Source organism: Phodopus roborovskii, unplaced genomic scaffold (genome assembly GCF_943737965.1).
Source record: "Phodopus roborovskii unplaced genomic scaffold, PHOROB, whole genome shotgun sequence".
Lineage (NCBI taxonomy): Eukaryota > Metazoa > Chordata > Mammalia > Rodentia > Cricetidae > Phodopus > Phodopus roborovskii.
Window position 1 is genome coordinate 30,892,810 of NW_026126447.1, and position 12,181 is coordinate 30,904,990.

At 37.5% G+C, this 12,181-nt stretch overlaps 1 protein-coding gene across 9 annotated transcripts in view; it reads right to left on the reverse strand.

Moving 5' to 3' along the window:
- Window positions 1-12,181, reverse strand: part of Dock7 (dedicator of cytokinesis 7) — a 174,513-nt gene that overhangs the window by 13,480 nt on the left and 148,852 nt on the right. For 5 of the 9 annotated variants that reach the window (XM_051188213.1, XM_051188212.1, XM_051188214.1 and 2 more), the window contains 5 exons: window positions 12,007-12,107; window positions 10,591-10,783; window positions 9,667-9,810; window positions 7,466-7,597; window positions 6,013-6,027 (listed from right to left, as the gene is read on the reverse strand). In XM_051188213.1, the coding sequence (XP_051044170.1) occupies window positions 6,013-6,027; window positions 7,466-7,597; window positions 9,667-9,810; window positions 10,591-10,783; window positions 12,007-12,107 (585 nt within the window). Of the gene's footprint in view, window positions 1-4,253; window positions 4,375-6,012; window positions 6,028-7,465; window positions 7,598-9,666; window positions 9,811-10,590; window positions 10,784-12,006; window positions 12,108-12,181 lie in introns of all 9 variants that reach the window. The other 4 variants (XM_051188215.1, XM_051188211.1, XM_051188208.1 and 1 more) reach the window with 2 other exon arrangements.

Sequence of the window (12,181 nt, forward strand, 5' to 3'; positions counted from 1 at the left end):
GGGACATCCCAATAGACAGAAGAGAAAAAAAGGGCAACTCCTGTCATAAAACAGAACGTATGTGAAGGAAACCAACTAACCATCCACTCGAGTATTGAATGCCTACAATATGTCAGGCATTGTGGCACAGGGATTTATCAAAGACACACAGGGAAGGAAGTCTCATCAAGCAGGTGACCACTGAGGAAAGAAGTACAAAGCTACTGATATAGATTTCCAGCAAGAAGAAAGTCAATGCAAAGGATCTGAGGCCTATCTGGTGTATCTGAGAACTGCGGGTGGAGCAGAGTTCCTGGACCATGTGCATGTATGTGTGAGCACGAGAGTATGTGTGTGGTGTAGACAGACAATGAGAAAGACTAATAATCGGAGCAGCCATATTTCAATTTAGAACTCCCTCCCACTGGCCCGCTGGATGGTATCTGGTTCACCAAAGTGAAATCATATAGCTTCCCCTTCAGTAAAAAAACATTTAATTTACTCTTCAGTTTTGATACTTGCTTTTGTTTTTAATTACTTTCCTATAATTTAGCATTACTTCTTTTACAATTCAGAATTCATTCTGAATTTCACATCACTTCCACACTATACATAGCATATTCTTCCTAAGCAGTTTTACTTATGGCTTTCTTAACCCTGTGGGTGATGAAACTGCACCAGCAATGAAAATTACCCTTCCTGGATAGTGAGATCAACAACTAACTTATCCATGGAGCCCTCAACTAATACCTGTTAGAAACAGGATCAAACACCCATACATAAACACTGAGTCCAACTAGAACCCAGATGCAGATGGAGAGGACAAGACCAGGCTGCAGAAACACATAGAGACAGCTTACCTGAACAAGGAGGAGCTAACGGCCACTAGACTGATAGCTGGGAAGCCAGCATGGGACTGACTCAGGCTCCCCTGAATATGAGTCTCAGCCAGAAGGACTGAGCAGTATAAGAGACCTCAGACAGTGGAACCAGGATGTATCCCTGGTGCACAAAAGGACCTTGCGAACACACCCCCTCTCTCCCCATGGAGGGATAACTGCCTTAATCTAGAGACAGGAGAGAAGCCCTAGTCCCTACTTCACATGACCTGTCAGATCTACATGACCCCAACTGGATGGCATTCCCCTACATATAGAATTGGGGTGGGGGGGATGGGAGGGGAGGGTGGCTAGGGTGCATGTGAGAGGGTGGAGAGGGTAAAAGGGAAGGAGGCAGGGAGGGAGGGAGGGAAAAAGGGAGGGGGAACTGGGATCGACATGTAAAATAATAAAAAAAAAAAAAGAAAGAAAATTACCTCCTCCCATGTCAAACATACTTAGCTTTTTTTTTTTCTTTACCAAGGAAGAAGCTGTCTGTTGGGCTAGTGATATACTTCCATAATGACACCATTTTGGTAACTTTGCTTATCTTCATTCAGCTGTTTCCACTATGCTAGCTGAATTCCATACAGGCACAATAATACCTCATATGTTAAGTCCATTCTTCTTAAAGAGCATTTATCAGATTCTTCTAGCCATGATTTCCACTTAGGAACATAACACAATGAATATTTTATTAACCTATTTTTTTGAGAGGGCCGGAGAGGGACTGATCCTGGGGCCTTTCACATTTTAGGTAAGCACTCTACCAGTGAATGACATCTCAACCTGTTTTCCTTTCTGTTTTCTATCTTGAGACAAGGTTTTGCCTGGAATCCTCTTGTTCCCTCCTCTAGCATAGCTGTGATTATAGGAATGTGCCATTGCACCTGGCCTAGGTTAAGATTTTGACAGGGGCTGGTGCATAGCTCAGCAGACCGGCACCTGACTAGATAAAGTTCATGAACTATGGTTCTGATCCCCATTATATCAATAAGAACAAAGCCAACAGACTTCAAGTGACAATAATGGTCATATCAATGTTGTAAACAAAGCAACAATAAAAAGTTAAAAAGTGATCTCCAACAGTTTTTGAGTATTTACTATTTGTAAACACTTTATATGTATTATACTAACTTTTTTTTTTTTGTTTTTGTTTTTGTTTTTGTAGCCCATGCTGGCATTGAATTCTCAGTCCTCCTGCTTCAGCCACCAGAGTACTAAAATTACAGGCACACAACAGTTTGCCCAGCCTACATGTACTACATTAATATTTAGCAGAATTTTGTGATCACACTGTAAGTTAAACTCTAGCATTTTTATGTGACACCCAAATACAGGCTCTTATTTCAGTTACATCTTTTCCATAGTCCACTCCCAAGTACAGACATTAGGATATGAGAACGACCCTGAGCTGTTATCACCTGTCTGCTTTTGCTTAAGAACTTTGAGTAATCCAATTCAGTTTTTGTTTTGCTCTGGTTCTAAAACAGCATTTCTCGTAGTCTAAGGTAGCCTAGAACTCCCTAGTTAGTCAAAACTGGCCTTTAACCCATGATCTTTCTGCCCCAGTCTCCCAAATCCTGGGATTATGAACACACCTGCTCAACAATTCACTACAGAATTACCTCCCCTTCTCTGTTTTATCTTTCTTTGTATTACAGTGCCATCCTCTACCATAACCATTTTGCATGTTGCAGATCTTTCTTGTACAATCCAATGTGATGATCGAGTGGTAGCTTAACAGACATACTTTTATAGTCTAGCCAGTTTGCTTACTTCTTTTGTTTGTTTTTCGAGAGAGGGTTTCTCTGTATTGTTTTGGAGCCTGTCCCGGAACTCACTGAGATCCACCAGCCTCTGCCTCCTAAGCGCTGGGATTAAAGGCGTGCACCACCAACACTGGCTAGCCTAGCCAGTTTCTTATCAGAGGTTCGAGTCTGATCATTACAAATCCCCATCACCACAAAAGATGTCATATTCAATATAACCTACAGTTTGCTGACCCCAAAGCCAGCAGAGGAAGTAAAGCAAAATGGTATGGCACGGTCTCACTGGATCCCCTTAAGGTCTACTACCAGGGAGGCACCATTTCCTCTCAGATGTTGTTTTTCCCACTCATCACCCCCCTCAGCCAGCACAGCTCATGGGTCCTGAGGAAAACAGCCATGTGTGCTTTATACTTATATTTCCTCTCCTCTCATAAAGTACTATACATTCCCTGATTCAGCTACATAAAAAGTACCTTTATATTCCTCCTCAAAAAATAAAAGAAAGAAATCTCTTGTGGTGTTCATTCCTCTAACTTCATTTTAATTATAGCTGTTTCTAATTCTGTATTCGTTTTATTAACTTGGATGAATTATAGTGTTTAACTCAACAACAGTGTAGAAGCCAAAATTGTAGCCAGTGTTTCTGAGCACACAACAACCAAAGCATTAACTCCTATTTGTGTTCAACCAATTCAGTAATAAGTTAAGGCAGTCATTTTAGATATGTTTCTATATCAAAGGTTAGGGGATATCACTTTTTTTTTTTTTTTATAAAGCTAACTATATTTTCTCTAGCAGCTTTAGATTATAATAGACATGGTGGAGTAGGGTATAGTAATGTCTTTATAGAAATAGTTTGTAATGTATTTTTTTTGTTTTTAATGAAGAAAATGTTATATAACTATATTATCAACATTTGAAGAGAGTTGTTTTTGAAAAATAGGAGCTTCCAGTAGTGAATTTCTTCATACAAATTGATAACTATTTGGCAAAAGAACAAATGAATCTTTTGAAAATAAATGGATGCGTACAAACTGAAAGTCATCACATTTTCACAAAGAAATGAAACATTTTCTTTCAAAAATAATTTTTAAGTGCAGGCTGGAGAGATGGCTCAGAGATTAAGAACACTAGCTGGTCTTCTAAAGGTCCTGAGTTCAATTCCCAGCAACCACAAGGTGGCTCACAGCCATCTATAAGGAAAACTCTGTCTTCTTCCAGCAGGCAGGCATACATGCAGACAGAACACTGTATATACAATAAATAAATCTTTTAAAAAATTTAAGTGATCCATAGAAAATGATTTATTCCCTATTATTTCAAGAACAACAAACTAGCTTTGGGAAAAAAGAAAATAAAAACAAAAAGCAAACAGATACTGAGGAACAATCTAGAGTAGTCACCAGTTTCAGGTTCTGCAGAGTTCACAACAGATCACTGACATTTAAATACTGGAGTAAATGGCTAAATATTGCAGTATCAAGATTGAGGGCCCCCCCCACCCCACACACGCACACACAAAGCCTTGTCAAGTCAAATTATTTCTACTTAATCAAGAACAGAATGTAAAATGAGGAACATTGCAGATTCAAGAAACTTTCTATAATATATAAATTGTCCTTACTAGGTATTAATCCAATGGAGTTCTATGAGAATACTAAGAAATTAGCTAAGAAACAGTTTTAGAAAAAACGAAATCACTGAAGCTGTCAGAGTCAAACAGGAAAATATTCACAAGATAGGAACTTACCACAATAGACAATAGTAAAAGTAGGGAGTAGGTCAGCAACCAGGGGCAAGAGAGAGAAAACAGAAAGCATTTTAATTAGGGGAATTTCACAACATTTAAGCAGCAAATGGCAGCAAACACATTTGTAAAACGCAAGCATCCACTTAAGTTTAACAAGGGATAGCAAAAAAAACAAAACAAAACAAAACAAAAAAAAAAAAACAAAAAAACACACGTGCAACAAATTCAGATGCTATGAAGCTGAAGATCCAGTACGGCAGTGACAAGAATGCAAACGAGGAAATAAGGTCTGTGCAACTTTTACCATGCAGTGACATGATGGAAGAATGGTATTAATGTCACAACCAGTGGAAAGTATATCATCCAGGGGTCGATTTAGCATCAAGCAGACTTGTAAAAACTGCTCAGAGGTTTTAATATATTCTTAATTTCATGTGTAGTTTTCAGCTAATTCTATTTCACATTAGAATATCCATGAGGAACTTTATCCCTCAAAAACAGCTGTGGCAAGACTCTGCATATGTCTAGATGAAATCACAGAAATAAGAGATTATATTTGAAGCACGAATAAGGGTATGCACATTTAATCTGGAGAAGCCTAGCCTATTCAGCCAATACAAGTCTAATGACAAGTGAGAGGCAAAACCAAAAATCTTACTAACACACCTAGCCCAAATAGACATTATTTACTATTAGGGCATAATTTATACAATTCTCTCCTTTACAGAAAGATGAAAAATTATTATAATCAATTCTTTATGGCAGTTTCATATAAGATTTAATTTATATTTAACTTTTCCAAATTTACTATCTAAAAGGGAGCACATGTAGTCTTCACTATACAGTAATAAACACTATCGGAATATGAGGTCGAATTAAATATTAAGTTTTCTCAATTTCTTTGAGTTGTTGGAGTTTTTCCTCCAACTAAATTTAAGTGGCCAAAATCAATTTCTCTCTCTCTCTCTCTCTCTCTCTCTCTCTCTCTCTCTCTGTGTGTGTGTGTGTGCGCGCGTGCGCGTGCGTGTGCACACATACGCTATATACAGGGCAATGTGACTCACGTTCAAATTAAACACCATTTCTTCAATTCTAACATGCTTATTTTCTACCTACATTTTAGTTATCACCAGAGTTGGCCTCCATCGTTTCTGACAGGGTGCCCAGTTTAACACAAAAATGACTCTTCTACACTGACACAGAAAAAGCATGTCCCCTAACTGATGGAATCAAACAAAATATATTTTCCATTTATACCTCTGAGCAATAACATATAAATCGACCTCTGTAAATGAGTGAAATAATATGGTTAAAAAAGAAATCTGTGTGTAAGTGTTGACGAAAGAAATGCATCAAAGAATAAAAACAAACTAAAGTGATAACACAGTGGCTCATTTACCAAAGAATCTCATTAGTGTAACAGGAGTTTCCATGCACTGCCTAGAACCTCTAAGTCAAAAAGTTCTTAAAATAACTTACAGTATTTTAACAAAATTTCTTTGGTTAATGAATTCAGTTGATAAGCAGACAGCAACAGAATGCCCACAGCTAGCACATGTGGGCAAAGCATCGGCATAAGAAATCTGGTCAAATCCATCTATTAGTGTCTTTAACTAACTAAAACATTACCTACCTCCCAGCCAGTACTCTGTGTAATAAAAAGTAAAAAAAAAAAAAAAAAAAAAAAAAAAGGGCAAGTCATAAAAAAACTGTTCAAAAGAACAAAAAGGCCAAAGGAAGTTCAGTTAAATGGTACCATACCACAAAACCTTCTTGACAGAGGGTAATAGTATTTTAAATAGCACATACTCTTTCATTTAAGACTGGCAGAAATTTTATGACATAAATTTGTTCAAAATTCAATCTCTAAAATTTTACCTTTACAAAGCTGTTTTAAAAGTGAAAGTACTTTTCAAGTGAAGTACACATTTCAGAGAAAGAAAACCTAACTTGGTGCCTATTCTTTTTCTATGTCTAACTAAGGTATCTCTAGTTTCATCCCACGGAAATATCCAGGTTAAATAGGACATTCATTTCAGTTTTGTCAAATGCCAGGAACCCAACCAAGTGGATGGAACTTTCCTGAAAACCACTGTAGTAGCTCTACATGTTCCAGACTAGACACATATAATTTGCATCATAGAGAGCTCTCAAGGCAGATGAAGTTCACAAAGCATGTGCACAGCTGATTATTTAAAAAAACACCTGTTACCACCATGAAACCTAAGCAATCTTTTGTAATGACAATATTTTAGAAGTTTACAATAGAGTCCTGGCTTTCGGATTCTGTCAATTCACCTGTAATAGCTGGGCCACTGTGGTCAAGCTGGCAGACTGTGCAGCAGTTCGGGTATGGTGTGCAGAAGGGGAGAGTCACTCCTCCACTGCCTTGTGGAGGGTGTGAGTGGGAAGGGAACAGAGGATAACACAAAGAGAAGCCCCAACAGGAAATTTCAATGGAGCCAACGACTCAGTCAGAAGGACAAACCACTAATAGTCTATTCCACTATCTAAGCAAGTTTAATTTGATTCTAATTTTGCTGATAACATGGCCTACACAATTAAGCAAAGTACTGAAATCACTCTATAAATTACACAAGAGCTTTTTTCATTCATTATTTTCATATTAGAATACACTGTGGGTAACAGTGCAAATGTAGGAGAAACAAGCACAGTTACAGCAGTAAAAATACCAGGATTTCATTAAAATTTCACATCACTCAACAAAAAAGTTAATTTATGTGTAAAAACTTTTTTGGCAACAAAGGAACAAACGTTAAATTAAATATCAGATCCACAATTATAATCTACAATGTAATACAGAAAATAAGATCCCCAAAACATAGATAAATAGTAGTAATTCAAAAATTTGGGGGGGAAAGTCATTTGGGAAGTTTCTAGTAGTCATAAGTACATTAGGTAAATTCACTCAAGTTTTTGTTAATGAATCTGGATTTTAACTATGAACCCTCTTTTAGCCCAAGTAAAACAGTCATTTCATGGGATCTGGTTAGATGTGAGCACAAGGCAATGTTAAGTTTCCAGACTTTCCCCTAACTAGTAAAGTTACAAGTGGGGACCGTTACCTGATGAACGATTTTGCTGAATGCTTCTTGAAGTTTACCATGGATGGTGGAGAGCTTCTTTGCATCCCGATTAGCTTCATGAATAGGAATGAGTACTTTGTAAACCTCATTAACTGCTTCATACATGCCAGCCTACAGAAATAACATCTGTGAGATGCCGCTTTTAGAGCTATGAAAACTAAGATCATTACAATTTGTAAATTCACTGTATTTTTATTAAGATAATACCACTGAAGTATTTCCAACAGGTCTAACTTTTAATTTTATTAAAGCTTAAAAACCAATTTTAAGTAACGTATCATTTCCTCTGAAAGACCCAAGTACGTACATACTACATACACATGAATAGTCATGTTGATGTATAGTTTGACCTGGGCATCCTGTTCCTGGCTAGCCTATAATGACTTCACTAAGGTAAATATGCATATATGCATATAAACTCCTGAGAATGATTTATGAGAACTGTAAGAAATTCAATTGTTATACTGGTCAAAAATCTCCAATTCTCTTAACAACTAGATAATCTGTGGCCTCTGGGAAAGCCTAAATCATTTGCTTTTCCAAGACTATAAGTTTGCTTACTAGAAACTCATGGAAAAGTCTTTAATTATTTTAAGGCAATGTGAGGTTTTGATTGCTTGCATGACAGCTGTATCCTTTCACATAGCAGACTACAGGAGGAGGAAATAGTTTTCCCAGGACTTCACAGATCACAGGAGGATCTTTCTGTGAGTCTTACACACTTACAGGACACATCACAGGAGGATCTTTCTGAAAGTGTGAGTCTTACACACTTACAGGACACATCACAGGAGGATCTTGAAGCAATGATATAGCTTCAATAAGGAATAAATTTAGAACTAAAATACTCTGGGAATTTCTTAATAAGTTAAAAGTTTAAATTAAATTCAAAAGGATATATAATTAATATATATTAATAATGTGTTAGCAAAAGAATTTCTGCACAACAGACCTCTAGTCTTTAAATGTACTTCTGTGAATTATTGGAATTATATACAAATACACAAAAAGTTTACTTATTCTGTCAACATCAAAAAAAAAAAAAAAAAAAAAAAAAAAATCTTGCCCCATGCCCTCAGCTAGTTAACTCCAGTTTAAGCAAGAATGGGATGGTCATGGTCCTTAGAGATCGGACATTTCTGAAAGGACTGGAAAAGTATTTTTAAGAGCTTGAAAATCATTATACTTAAATATATTGGTTCTAAGGACCAATAATGCTAAAGGTTGTATTAATGGCAGTGACTAAAGTGTAAGCATCCTCTATATATGATCTTATTTATTTCTTCCTCATGCTAACCCTAAGTACACATTGTTATTAGATATATTACTTTTAAGAAAAGACATGAATAGACTTGTACCTGAAATAACACAGCTACTAGGTGTGGAGCTCAGACTGAACTTGATGCACTTGAATAATACATTGCAGGATAGGGTCAAGGCCTAAAGAAGAAATCTAATTCCCAGAGAAGAAGAGCAGCTCTGCACATCATTTCAAGCTTTGCCCTTACCCTTCTTATAAACCTTATGGTCTCCTGAACCTTGGTGCTAGGACACTGAACACTAAACAGTAAAGTCAAAGGAAGCACGCACGGACTTGATCAAAGAGGCCCAATCAAACATCCTATCTGGGCTCCCCTTGATAGCTTCAATTCTTCACAAACAGATGGGAGGGAACAAGGACTGGTGTTATTATACAAGCAGAGCAGGCAGGCAAGGGATGCCAGTCCTACCCAGGAAGGACAACTCCACAAGCACAGGTCAACAAATGGGGAAAAAAATCCCCAATTCATCTTGCAGAAAGTCATGTTAGTCTACTCTAACAGAACTTATTTTGTTTTTATTTTTTTAAATTTAAAGGTTTCAGAAAATATTTTGGTTTTTTATATTACTTTATTTTTTATTTCTATTTTACATATTGATCCCAGTTCCCCTTCCCTCGAAAATATTTTGTAAACAAAGAAAACTGTTGCAGATTAACTCAGATTAACCTGGTTCATAAACAAGTACATGAAAATACTGGGGTAAGCATAGATCATTAAGATACCAGGAGCAGCAAGGACAGGCCTGGAAGGACAGCTCGTAAGGGCACCTGAAGCAAATGTTCTTAAAGGAAAGGCAAGGCTGCAAGGCAGAGAACACTGATATATATGTCATTTATGGATCAGGAAACTGTCACCTACCATAGAGAAGGAAGCAGCTGCTTGTTCCAGCAACCCCACAAGTCCTGACTCAGTAAAGTACTTTCCAGAGCAAATACCTTCTTCATCTGGAGACACCACATCATCTGAAACAGCAGACTCTTCTAATACATTAGATGAAATATTCTAGGGGAAAATATATTGAAAAGGTGTTGGTAATGAATGAGTGCATGAGGAAGTAATTGACTGCTAGATTTAACTATTAACCACGGCTAAAGAAAAGAAGCTGGAGTAGAGTCTACATAGCAGAGCCCATAGTCAACTGTGTGAGACCCTGGGTTCAGCCCCTATGCAAAATCTCTAACAATAAAATTACAACTCTTGCTAGAGAACTTCCCCCCAGTAACAATGTGGGAAAAGTGTCTTCTCATCTCCACAGGTGTACCATAGCACATCATGAATATATACACACACTTTTTTCTTTTTTAAATTTGTGGGAAAGAAAAGATGGCTCAATATTTAAGAGCCCTAGCTGTCTTAGTACTGAAGCCCCAATTTCAACTCCCAATTAAAAATCAAGTGGCCCATGCCTTTAATCTCAGCACTTGGGAAGCAGAAATAGGTGGATCTCAGAGTTGGCAGGTGTATCTCTGAGTTCGAGTTCCAGGACAGTCGGGGCTACATAGAGAAACCCTTTCTCGAACAAATAAATAAATAAAAAACAAGTCCTCTTTCAAAGGCTGGAGATGCAGCCCAGCAGTGGAGTACATGCCTGGTACTAAGAGGCTGTGAATGCATTTTCAGAACAGATGCAGAACCAAGGGTCAACACCACTTCTGAACAACACTGTTCATTCACTTGGCCGGGCACTGGCTTTCCTTACAAACTGAAGAACTCCATATAACCAAGTTAAAGTAAAAACCAAAGGACACAACTTGATCTCTCACACACACAGCTGACTCCTACCTGGAATGTGACACATCCCACAGGAAGATACTTCCGGTCCTCCAGCATGCTCAGATATTCAGCAACAAGTGCTGCTGAGTGGACCAGGCACTGAGCAGCTTCAGCATGATTGCTTCGCTCCGAGTGTTTGCCAGCCATGTTCTGCAACCAGGTCAATCGTAGGTCTGGAGAGGTCTGATAGCCCTTGGCAATTCTAATCAGGACAGAAATGTGTCTTAGTCATTACCAGCTTCCCAGACTAGGGGAAAGTTCAGAGAGCTGCTCAGAGTTTACCAGACAAGTTCCTGCTATTGCACCAACCTGTTATAATAAGTGTTTAAATGGCTGGAAAAATGTCACGGTGAATGGATAATCACTGTGGTATCTAAAATGGACAGGATCATGTTGGTCTGGGGTAAGCACACAGGTCACATTAAAAGTTGGCTGCTCAGAAAACTATATTTAAATTAGAAAATATAAAATAAAAATATTTTTACATGCTAAATAAGGGAAATTAGGAAATATATAAGGTAGTTTCATCACATCTTTATTTAAAGAGAATAGTGTCTTCTAATGGGCAAAAAATGTGAAAGAGAGGGCCACATAAAAAGGAAAATCCCAGTTTTACTGCTGTGTCTATCCTGATACAATGGGAATAACAAGTTTCTCAAAATCAATACCTAGGAATACTATCTTTAAACATAACCATAATTTGAATTTATGACAATTCATATTATGTTAAATATTTACATAGTGCGTTTTCTGGATTGTCTTTTTTTACATTTAAAATGTGGGTTTGGGGATTTTCTAAGAGGTTCAAGATCTAGGATACCAAATTTACTTTTAAAAAAATTCTTTCTTTTTGACAAGCAATAAATTACTGTAGTTTTGAGGCTCTACCTTTGATCCCTTGCACTGCAAAAACAGAACATATAAGCAAACTGAAGTTAGTTTTTAACTTTTACTTCATGTATGTGGGTGTTTTTGCCTTTGTGTAAGTTTACACACTACACACAATGTGGTGTTCATGAAAACCAGAGAGGGTAAGGAGCCTTTGGAACTATAGCTATACATGGCTCTGATCTGCCACATGGGTGCTGGAAATGGAATCTGTGTCCTCTGGAAGAGCCACAAGTGCTCTCAACTATTGAACCATCTCTCCAGTTCAAACTAAACAGTTTAAAAGCAGTGACAGAAAATACAAAGAAAGTAGCCCCAGAAAAAAAGAACAGTCTCCTGGCTTCTACAGATACCAGGCAGCATGCACATGGAACACAGACATACAGGCAGGCAAAATACCCAGATAAACAAATAAAAAGTAAAATTGCATGTGGACCTTTTAATTTATATTAGAAAGTTACTTCAATAATTTGTGTGTATTTCTTCTCATCGAATGCTACCCATAAAGCAAGAGTGAGTGGACGACACGAAGGCTACCTGTACATGAGATCAATCAGCATTTCAGGGTCCTCCTGGTGTTCCTTCATTTTCACAGTGTCAGAAAGGATCATATGCAGGTTGAAAACAAGATCTTGAACCTGTAGTAGAGAATTATACAAAAATTTCCTGTGTCACTCATTTCGATAATTAAATGAGTTTGGGAGCTATTTCA